The sequence below is a fragment of the Lissotriton helveticus genome, chromosome 5_1, assembly GCF_964261635.1.
Source record: "Lissotriton helveticus chromosome 5_1, aLisHel1.1, whole genome shotgun sequence".
Classification (NCBI taxonomy): domain Eukaryota; kingdom Metazoa; phylum Chordata; class Amphibia; order Caudata; family Salamandridae; genus Lissotriton; species Lissotriton helveticus.
The window spans coordinates 403,865,655-403,877,931 of NC_136065.1; the positions used below are offsets into that span (position 1 = coordinate 403,865,655).

Here is a 12,277-nt window from a genome sequence, read left to right on the forward strand (position 1 = left end):
TTACGGTGGTTGAAAGGATGAATGGGGTGATTTCAAAGAGGCATTCACATTGTGTAAAAGAATGAACATAATATAAGCAGCAAGTATTCTTCAGTGCAAGAATGCTTATAAAATGGAAGGTATCAACATAAGACTGAACAAAAGCAAACGCCAGAAGAAAATATTATTTTCTAGAAAGAGTGGTTACTCCATGAGAAGCCTTCTAGCACAATGTTAGAATGAAACAAACTGCAAATGACTAAAGAGAGGTTCATAGTGCTAAATAAACATGTGTAACGTTTGAGGGTAGGGGCAAGAGGCACACATTCAGCAAAAGGAGTTATCTGTAGCACTGTTTACATCTCATTTGAAATGTTATGTTATAGAAATGCTTTTTTTGCCCTGCTGTGACATAGAGTGAACCAGCTCAGATCCACCAGGAATCTAGGAACAAGGAATCTCTCTTAATTACGTGGGTGCATTACCCCGAAATGAGGGAAACCCAGCTATACTTATCCAGATAACGAAGATGCATCAGGGCAGATACCTAGTGACATGGGCTCCTTTTGTGGTCTACATTTTGTTCCCTTCAGCACGGCCTTGAAGTGATATTAGGATAATCCCACGATCATCCAATCATTGATTGGAGTGGGTGTGAGATGGGCTACAGTCAGAAGAAAGCCTCTGTGAAAGGGCTAATGCATCATCAGGGGCTGAGGCCCTTGAGTGGTGGCTCATGTATCCAAAGATAGGAGAATCGGATACACACATTTTTTAGTGGACATGCACGTGCTGTAACATTGTGTGCCCGCATAGCTTCTTTGTAAAAAGTAATGAAATAGTGCACACATTCATATGCTACATATATTACAAGTAGATTGTGTCTGTGTCAGGTGCAAAAGAGAAGCAGGCTCCTTATGATTGTTTGCTTATGTGAAAGCAACCAAAATATCCTGATAAAAAGTCTGGGCCACAATGAAGAATTACCAGGGGCATCAGACCTGGAGGTACTCATTATCGAGTATTATTGAGGAAGAAAAGATACAATTTAAAACAAGCATTTGTAAAGCCAATGTGCTTTACCACAACAGGCATGTCATTTTAAAATTGTATTTTTGTTTGCAAACATATGCCCTTGCCAAATAATTTGGCAACAATATAATTTAAAAAATGTAAAAAGAAGACCACCATACCAGCAGACCAGGCATACAACTCTTGTACTAAAGAGCACTCCTTTTCAGATACCTTTGCACATGTGATTATGGAAAGTGCTGTTCCTCTGTGCAAGACAGCCAATGGTTTACGTGGGATGATTACTTTTCCCAAGATCTATGCTGCTGTTGGTGAGCAAAAGAGCAATTGATTTAACCCAGATCTCTTGACTAGGGATGAATGTTTGATTTGCTCTGCATTCCGTCTATCATTTGTGTGTCTTTTGCTTTCTCGCCCTAAGTGCGCAGGGTATGCCTTGCTGTGGGTCCCAGGCTCACTGTGCCACTGGATTGAAGATATCCTGACTGATGAGAGGTGATGCACCAAAACCGGTCCCAGGATGCTATTTTCTGGTCCAGGGAGAACCTAGCTTGGCAGTTCGGGCTTGACTGTTCCCACGAGGCACAGGGTTGAGACTGATTTGCATATGGCTTCGTCCAATCTGGGGTGGCATGGTGAGCAAAAGAACAATAGTTTCAACCCAGATCTTTTGACTGGGGGCAAATGTTTGATTTGCTCTGCATTCCGTCCATCATCTGTGTGTCTTTTGCTTTCTGGCCCTAAGTGTGCCGGGTATGCACAGATCTGGGTGCCGGGGTCACTGTGCCACTGGATTCAAGCTAGCCTGGCTGATGAGGGGTGATGCCCCGAAACTGGTCCCAAGATGCTTGTTTCTGGTCCGGGAAAGAACTGGCTTGGCAGTTCAGGTTAAACTGTTCCCATGAGGCACAGGGTCAAGACTGATTTGCATATGGTTGGGTTCAAACTGGGGTGGCATGGTGAGGAAAAGAATGATGGATTTAACCTAGAACTCATGACTGTGGGTGAATGTTTGATTTGCTCTGCATTCCATCCATCATATGTGTGTCTTTTGTTGGCAGGAGCAAAATCTGAAGGATACTTTAACACACCATTGAATGAAGAGGGGTGACCAAAAGACCCTGGGGCATATTTATCAAAGTTTTTGCATTGCCCTTGCGCCACACAATGGGGCGCAAGGGTGACTCAAAACCTAGCATGAGACTTACCAAGCCAAGCAAGACTACCTTGTGTGGCCCTGCGTGGCTTGGTAAATCTGGAGTAACACAAGGCAGTACAAGTTGCTGCCTTGCATTCCTGCCCTGTACCTTTCATTTAGCACAGCAAGTTGTCATGCTGCGTTGTGTTGCATGATAAAATGATAAATTTAGCCCCTAGTAAGTAAGTACATATTTATACAGTTTTATTATTACTTTTTGCAAGAACATGAGACTGCTGGTACAGTTAAAGCTGCCCCTAGTCCAGACATACGTAAGAAGGTACTTGAAGACCACAGTCATATATAAAAATGTATCTATATTTCTATTATGCAATACTACAATGAAGCCATTTAGTAAGATTTGAGGGCTGCAGACTTTGAGGCAACACAGGATAGAGAATGACAGGAAAAGATATGCTATTGGGAACATTTCTTTACAAAAGTCATGTGAATTTAATTGGAATGAAGTCTGAAAATTCTTAAACATCAAAATGTATTCGCTCTTGTAGTTTTCATTCTTCTTGTGAGGCAGTGAACGAATGCCTGCACTTCAAACCAGAGATAATATTGTGTTAACGAAACGAAACTAACGAAATGTAAAATTGCAATTTATACGGTATTTATTCATAAATCACCAAAGGTTGTCCACCGCTCATTTAAAATTCAACATTTTCTACAGCACTTCGACTCCACTGCAGTTTTTAATGCTATCTCTCCTGCCTGCGTAGTTCTGCACATGCCTATGGGGATAAAGGTTAATAACAAAACAAACCTACACTGAAGAAGGCAATGACTATATTGGGCTCCATGGTGGCATTCTAGGTTGGGTTATGGCAATTCATCTCTGGAAGCACCCCATAGCCAGCACCAACTGGGGTGGGCTGTCTATGACAGGTATACTTAAACAAAAGTGGACCTCCATTTGTGAAGCGAACCGTGAACCCCGCAGTCTGGAGTCAGGCACCCTGGCCGCTGCGCCACACCTGTTCCACTTTGGTGCCAAACTATGCAACAGAGGGTGTATGGACATATTGCTGGGGAAAGGGACAGTGGGACAGGCATTGTATGGTCTCTATCTTAGGCCCAAACAAAACACTGCTGAAGCATAATCACACATTAAGGACTGCTACACTGATTTTGTCCTGCTACATACGAATTAGTAACAAGCCATGAGTAGCTTCTATAGCTGGTAAGAAATTGGTCAGAAAATAAGTGCCTGCTGTTGTTTGCTGCAACTATTAATGATAGAAGCATACACCCAAGAGTATATGATTCTATTTAATGCTTAAATGAAAACTTAAGGTGAAAGAGGCTACTCACAGCATTTCTTGCGGATATCCTTTGCACGCTTGGTCAGCGAGACAATTTCATGACTTGAGAACATCTTGGCTTTGTGAGTTTCATCCCGGCATTTGATGCAGAGGGCCTGGTTGCAGGTGTTACAGTAACACATGTCGTCGCCCTCCTGTTAGACAAACAGTGAAATTCAGAAAGTTAGCATTTGCCCAGTTGAAAATTGTGAATTCTTCAATTGCATATTAGAACCTTCTCTTCATAACACTGTAATTTACTTCCTGCATGGGGAAGTCTGGTCGCCCTTACAAAGAAACCTCTCCTTTAAACAGATGATCCAGAGGGTGGCATAAAGTCATTGTGTGAAGAAATAGTCCTGGAAGATACACATGATACATGCTTTAATATGGGATAGGGTGGATGCAAGAATGGAAATGGTTGTGTCACCATTGCCCAAGGAGATTACATTGCCATTAAGATGTGGTCTCCTGTGTGTTAAGCCCACCTGAACCTGTGAACTTCAATCAAAATATGAGCCTGTTCGTAGAGTCCTTCTACACCTATACAGCTGCCTCACAGACTACACCCCATTCTCCTTTCTAAGAAGGGGCCCCAAAATACAGCTCTATGGCTTATAGGAGATTCAGACATTTCCTTTCCCAGTTTTCCTACAGCTACCGGCTTCCTGAGAAATGATGGGCAATACAGGATGGACTTCTGATAACACACTCGGGCTGCAAAGTGGTTCGTAGACCCTACCCCTTACTATAACAACTATAAAACAATGTTGTGAAGATTCCAAAACATAAACTTGTATTGCTGGTAATCCAATTAGGATGAAGTGTACCCCATGCTAATAAAGTGATAGTAAGTGTGAGGTGAATTTAGACAGCTATAATGAAAAGCACTTGCATCCCTATACAGCTCTTAATTGATTAGAAAAAGTGGTGGCTTTTCATTGCAAATTAGTGTCTCAACTTTAAATTACTTATTCTGGGCCAAAATATTGTGGTGTAAATGCGTTGACTGAAAGCGGCAGAAATTTTTGAACTTTGCCTTAGCCTTATGAATATGGTTAGGTTTCTCATAAACTACGTTTCATTTCAGAGAGAAGAAAAACGATCACACTAGAACCTCTTTTCCTGCATCATCCCCATACCTGTATCAGTGACTGTGATAGAGTCCCAGTGTGGCATGTGTACATGCTCATCAAATTGTGGAACTCTGAGGAACATCTTGCAAGGCATGGCTGAGAGAGAAGTGAAAAGGTGAACCTATTCTCTCCATAACAGTCTCGTTGGGTTATCTATAGAGAGAAGTCTTTCCCATGGAGGTATATAATGTATTACCATACATCAATGGGGCACTTTCCCACTATCATATCTATATACTAGAAGGGTGATAGATTATTGCAATTATGTGCCGTACAGTATCTCTTAAAGATACTTCTCTCAAAAAGGCAAAATTTACAGGAGTGGGCATCATGTACAGGAGTGTTCTCAACGGTTCAATTAGGCAATATGATAGGCTTGGGGACAAAAGAACAGTGTCTCTATATCTGATCAGGAAATATGCCAAGATGAACAAAGGGGACCTTAACTTTGTATTTATGGACCTGTCAAATGGTTTTAATCTGGCGCAACCTATGATCAAAAATGGTTAGGATGAGGATTGAAAGAGGGCTCTGAACATTCTTACAAAAATTGGATTGCTTATTATGGTCAGCTGTAAATGTTGGTCCACATTTGAAGAGCACTGGCTATTTTGAAACTGTTAAAGTGATCCATCAAGAATGTGTATTTGCCCACTTTTTGTGTGCTTTATATATCAATGATATGCAGTGCAAACTTCGTTCCGTACAAGATGATCCACCTGGAATCGATGGTTGGAACTTCCACTTTTAGCTGTAAGCTGCCAAAGTAATGTTGTTATCTAGGCCTGTGATCAGTCTAGTCACAAATGGAGGTCCACTTTTGTTTAAGTATACCTGTTCCTATTGTGGCCCCAGTAAGGTTTGAGACAGCCGAAGTGGTTAAAGCAATCAAGAGTACGGCTGGGCATAAGGCACCAGGTCCGGATGGGGTTCCCTCCGATATGTATAAGGCCAATCCGGTGTACTGGGCTGAAATCTTGACTAAAGTCTTTAATGCCTCTGCAACCGTAGGGTTCCCCAAATCTTGGTCCAGATCGATCATAATCCCCGTATTCAAAAAAGGGCAGAGGGGAGACCCGAGATGCTATAGGCCTATTTCACTGTTAGACTCCTCTATTAAAATCCTAGGGAAGGTGGTCTTGGCCAGAATAACATCTTGGGCCTCGGAGAATAACATATTGACTGATGTCCAATATGGTTTTAGAGCGGGGAGGAGTACGGAGGACCAATGTCTCAACCTTAATCTAATTATAGCCAAATACACGAGGGCTAAAAGGGGCTCTATCTTCTTGGGTTTTATGGACCTGTCCACAGCCTTTGATCTAGTCAATAGATCAAGGCTGTGGACTGTGCTGCTTAAGATGGGCCTTGATCGTTCGCTGGTGTACTTTCTGGCAGAGCTGCTTAGGGATTTGAATGCTTCTATCAGGATGACAACCGAAGGGAAATGCACAGCAAGTTTTAAGTCCAGTAGGGGGGTGCGCCAAGGCTGCATCCTAGCCCCAATGTTGTTCACGTTGTACGTGAACTCGTTGGAGACTGACCTGACAACAGTCACGCAGGATATTCCGCGTATGGGGGTAACGCCAATTCTGGTGCTCCTCTACGCCGACGATGCGGTTTTACTGGCAAGAACCCCAATTGGACTACAGAGACTGCTTGACTCTTTCGGTAATTTTATGAACAGTGTTGACTTGTTGATTAATACCGGAAAATCCCACATAATGTCTATGGGGAGTTCAAGAAACAATGTTAAAACTTTTTACTGTGGTACCGAGGTTATTAGTAGAGTAAAGGTATTTACATATTTGGGAGTTTTATTCGATGATAGGTGTAGTTGGACCCCACAGCTTACCACAAAATCTAATGCCGTGAGAAGTTCTTCGGCTGCAGTATTGGGGTTTGCCAAAAGACTAGGGGGGAAACCAACTGAGGCAATCCTGGCAATCTATAAAGCCAAGACGGTTTCAATTGCAAGGTACGGAGCAGCAATCTGGGGATTTATTAATTCTGACCGCATTCAAATTGAGGAGAATAAGTTTCTGCGGTCTCTTCTTGGTCTTCCATCGTCTACAGCCACCTATTCTATCCATCTGGAGCTGGGTACGGGATACATTACAGATATAATTAAAATAGCACCTATCCTGCTCTGGATTAAGATCTGGCTGAATCCACAACTCTCCCTAAACCTAACAATTATAATGGATTGTCTTAACTTAGATCATGTGAGGGAAATTTAGTGGCTGTCCTACATTAAGAGCCTGGCTGAGAAGCTTGGACGTCCTGAGATTTTCTCTAGACCAGATTCTCTGTGTAAAGCTGATTTAGTGTGGGTCAAGACTAACTTTATCAGGCTTCGTGAAGCAGAGCGAGAGGCGGTTGAGCTATGTAAACCTTCAGTAAGGGCCCATGTAATGGTTACCACGTCTTTAAGGCTGGCTCCCTATCTATCGGTTGTGACAAACTGTTTTCACAGATGGTTACTGACGAAATTCCGATTCAATCAAATGTTTATGGTATTATGGGATGTGAATGGGTGGGGTAGGCCGGAGGTCAATCCCCCCTGTAAATGTGACGATCTTTCTCCCCAGGATACTGTACATTTTTTGCTTTTCTGCAGGTTGTTTTCTGTGCCTCAGAAACGGTTCATTATACCATTATTGAAAAAGTTGAACTTTAAACAACACAAACCTGCCCTATTATTTCTCCAAATGATGGAAACGCCGGAAACTATGTACTGTGTGGCCAGTTTCTTGGCAGCATCTGTAAGATTAAGGAGGTCCGGTCTGGATGTGTAATGCTATAAGCTACTTCCTTTTAAACAAGTTCTTGTACCTGGGAAATATGGCCTTGTAGAATAAATGTAATAGGTTCACTATTTCGAGCTTTTTACGGAAATTTATTTTGTATACAATTGTGTAATTTTAATTCCTTTAAATGTTTTTAATTGTTTACATTTTTGTATAGCATACTTTTATGATTTTAATTAATCGAATAAAATGGATTTGACTTGACTTGACAGTCTAGAATGTCTGGTGACCAAATATGTCAGGTGTGGCATTAGAGAGGTTAATTACTTTTCTTACCTAGGAGTGACCTTTGATGTCTGCTTAAACTGGGGCCCCTTGATAGCAACAAAAGCTACTAATTTGTCTAATATCAAGGGGGAACTAGTGGGGGGTTGCATCTGGAGCATATGTTCAGGGTTTATAAGGCCAAGAGCTTCCGGGTAGCTATTTATGTTGCAATTATATTTGGAGGGAATGCCAAATCTAGTTCTGTGCAGGTTGTGGGTTCTTGGCCTGTCTAACGCGGCCCTTACATTGTCCAGTTAAGCTATGTTTATCTGGAGGACAGGATAAAAACCACTCCCTTAGGTTTGTGGATATCAGTTTGGACTTATTCATTTGTAGAGCTGCCTAGGTCGATATTGCGAGACATTCAGGCAATGGGCCCCCTCTACCTTAGTCCCTTGACTGCAATATGTGCAGACCAGAATAGAGAAAACTGTATGTGAAGATCTTTACAAAAAATAGAGTGTATGTCCCCTTTACCAAAAAATAAAAATATATTTGTTTGTCTCATAATTGTACGATGCAGGAGTAGGAAGGCATTGAACTAACCTTGATTAAAACAACCCAGGCATAGAACCATACTGTGTTTGGTTCACAGCCCAATGGACAGGAATTTTTACAAGGTTTACATTTGGAATAATTCTGGAGATGTAATTTCCAATGGGTAGAATTTCTGAGGTAGCCCATGACCTGAGTTTATGCAATTTAAATTCTTTGCAATCTTCCATGCACATTTTCCTTTTTGATAAACTTTATGAGAGCCCAAGGGTTAAATATATAAAGCCAGTAATGAATACCTCAGGTCATTGCAGTTGTAGATCTTCCTTTAGTAGCCTAATAATAATAATCTCCTATTTAATTACTCTATTGGTCACAAGATTTATTAACTAGTAACTCTACCCACAGGGTTAATAACCATTTTAATGATTGAATATGTCTGATCATGTTCATCTTTTAAATTTTATAAATTTTAACTAATGTATTGTATTTAGACTGTGATTTAGAAATAATGTATTATGCTATGTATTGTGATGTATTTATTTGCGTGATTTTTATGCATTTTAATGTTTTTATTAGATAAAATCTATGAAGTTTTGATTGACTGACATCAAGGGGACAACCTCTTTCTCCCTCTATTTGAGCTGTTAAAACACACTGTACAAGAAGGGAGAAAGGTTATGGACATTGAGGTAGAGTTATCACTACGTGTACTTATTATTTTATCTTACCTTGGTTATGCATTGTAGGTCACAGTTTGCACACTGGGTAACTTCTTCAGAATCTCCAGAGTTATCCACCAAGAACTTGAGCAGCTGGTCAACAGGAGGGAGTCCATTCTTTCCTTTAACAATTGACTGGTGACTGAGAACAGAAAATAAAAAAACAGAATCTACAGGATGCTAGGTTCATAAAGGGGAAGCACATAAAAATAAACAGCAGATGAAATTGTCTGTATCGAAGTTATGATTTTCTGATTTGTTGAAACAATTCACCTCTCTTTATTTATCCAACACACAAAGACAGATTTAATGCACACTGAACACAGGAGGTTGTTTTGCATGATTCTCATTTACAAATCAGTAATCTTTCCTTTTTTAAACAGGAATAGGTGTAAAAGATTACAGGGCAAAACATGCACATCACTTAAGTTAGTAATTATCACAGACATCAAGATACATATAGGGCAGTCGTAACTTGCACACTTAGGGCCTATGATTACGGGAGACTACAACTGTAATCTTTCCTAAAAGTTGCATAAATCATTGTTTTATTCAGAACAAATATAATCATTATTTAGTGGTATACCCATCATACAGTAATCCATTAAGCAAAGACCGTCAGTGGCCATATGATGTATGATTTCTTTGATACACTCGAGTTCATTACTTTAAATGGTTAGTCTACAGGAGACATCTCTGCAGAGTTCACTCATCACTCCCACAGCCATAGTATAACATTGTATTATACATTTCTTCACAATACAGATATTCATTATCAATTTGAATTTCATATACTGGCAATGCCGAATAACGATTATAATCCAAATTGTTTGTTCTTATACTAACTGTTAAAATGCATGGCAGAGTACACTTGAACAAAACGCTGCTGAAAAAATCACGTTTAGGTGGTACTGTGTTTGAAATGGACTAATGTCTTGGAAAGGTCTCTGGCAAATGTTATGTGACTATCATTACATACTGAGACTATAAAAGTATTTTAATGTCAGAACAGAAATACTAAAATAGTATCCTTAAATAAAAGAGATTAAGACAAATTATACGAAATCCATTAAAAGAGCACAGTGATTAATACGATTTCAAATATAAAAAGTATAAAAAATTTAACAAGCATAAAATAAAGTAAACTCTCTAAAGAAGTTGGAATCCTCACTTGTGACAAATTAACAACAGTCTTTAAAAAAAAATGACTCAAAGTTTTTTTTTCTGAACTGAATGGTTATCGCAATGGCCCTTTTATTGCTGCTGCTTGATAACCCTGATTAGAATCAAATTATTCAAATGTCAATTTATTGCCCTAGGTAAAGACTTAAAATGCATTGAAACAGGTTCCATCCTTTTATTCTGCCTTTATTTGGCAGACCTTCCAAAGGCATGGGAAAGGACAAACAGCTGCCCATTAACTCTAGGCAATGAAACAATATGAAGCCTAATTGACTTGAAAAACGTTTAATGACCACGTTTTCATCAAAGACAAAAGTATTTTTTTTGTAAAACCCTCCTGAAAGGTAACTGATATATAAATGATTGATCAATAGAAAAAGGAATCTAAAATTGGCAAGGCCAATATGCCTGGTTTCTGAAAGGTATTACCTGACCAAATAGCTTTACCAATTCTATTGCCATGCCATTTGGCATTGACTTACAACATAGGATGAGTCATGACTCTATGGAGGCCCTGCAGTCATGAGTCATCATGTATATATTTTTTTTATGTTTCCAAGATGGCAGACTTCCATCTAGGAGTAGAAAACTTTTGAAAATGAAAAAAAAGGTGTGTGAAATTTCTTTTTTTTTATTTTACAAAGGAGTGGTCTCATACCAAATAGCAACTGCCAAGCCCTCCCAAGACGTTAAATTAAATTAAGTAAAAAAAAGGGACCTGGAGGGATGGGAAATCACCTGAAAAGCCAAACATGGAAGTGATGGAGGTGGTGAGCAGGAAGGGTCAGTGGATCAAAGGAGGGGGAGAAAGGTTGTTAAAAAAAATCAAGCAGGATGGGATGGGTTGGAGTAGCAATGATTAAGAAACATGGAGAGTGCAGGGGGTGTGGACCGGAGGGGAGAAGCAGCACACAAGGGAAAGGAGGAGAAAGCGAGAAAACATATTTATTGTCATGGAGTGCTAAATGCAAAAGAAAAATGGAGTTCCTTGCAAGTAAGCAGTGGAGAAATACAAGTCAAGAGGATGGCATAGAATATATGCTGCAGGAGATGACAAGCACAATACGAGGAAGGAAAGCCATTGACTAAGAAGCAAGCAAATAAGATTGAGAGGAAAACCAGCCAATGATAAGCATATGGGCTGACCAGAAGACCACTGTAAGTATAGGTCTTCTGACAACAGACAGCAAAAGCCATGCGTAGGCTAAAAATGTATCTTTACCTAGGTTTAAATATAAGAGATAGATTGCCCTAGTAATCCCACATAAAAGCTGAATATTAAAAATCTTTACTTTTATGCATTTCCTGAGATTCATTAGTAACATTTCAATCAAAGATACATGCAATATCACTGTATGAGGCAGAGGATTTTTATATCAGGTAAATGGACAATTGAACAACGGAGCAAGACCATCCATAAATTGTTATTATGCATGAATCCACACCACTAGAACTTGGTTTACCCATAATTGCACTAGGTCATTCAACCATTCTGGCTACTGTCTTTCAAAGTACCGCAAAGCACAACACAGTACAAATACTTTGAGAGATGACTATAGAGACGAGATTGAATCCATTCTGCTATATTTTCAACTCATTAACCAGGTTTGTGACAACCAGTATTTGAGCTACCAATCAGTCAACTCAAAGACCACATTAAAACACAATTGAAACAATGTTGGCATGATGTCAGGGGGTCCCTGCCGGCCACGAGTCGGGTACCGACATTAACCCCTATTCCTTTTCACCCCGGCGTACACAGGACGGATGCGCTCCCTTTAAGGCAGCCTGGGCTTACCCAGAGGAGGGAACTCCATCAGCGACGTCATCCTTGTTCCTCCAATCCGGAGCGACGGAGGCACTGTTAATGCAACGTCACGAGGAGAACGCCACGACCGGAGCAGGAGAGGAGGAAGCGTCCAACGAGCCTCGGGAGGACTTCAGCGTCCAGCAGGACAACACGGGAGCCACGTCGCCGCCCCAGGAGAGGAGAGAGGACACAGAAGCCGCACCACCACAGGAGAAGAAAAAGCCGGGAGGCCAACGGGACCACGCTCCGCCTCGCCACACTTCAGGAGGAGAAGTGTGGCTCCACAAGGTACGGGCGAGGCTAAGGGGAATGTTCTTGACGCCGGGAGGGAACGGG

The 12,277-nt window shown here is 40.7% G+C and overlaps 1 protein-coding gene across 1 annotated transcript in view; it reads right to left on the bottom strand.

The window, feature by feature from the left end:
* The window catches only part of RNF207 (ring finger protein 207), a 664,007-nt gene that overhangs the window by 453,815 nt on the left and 197,915 nt on the right, over positions 1-12,277 (bottom strand). The window contains exons 3-4 of the mRNA XM_078642621.1: positions 8,959-9,091; positions 3,530-3,674 (exon numbers count right to left, since the gene is read on the bottom strand). Of these exons, the coding sequence (XP_078498747.1) occupies positions 3,530-3,674; positions 8,959-9,091 (278 nt within the window). The remainder of the gene's footprint in view (positions 1-3,529; positions 3,675-8,958; positions 9,092-12,277) is intronic.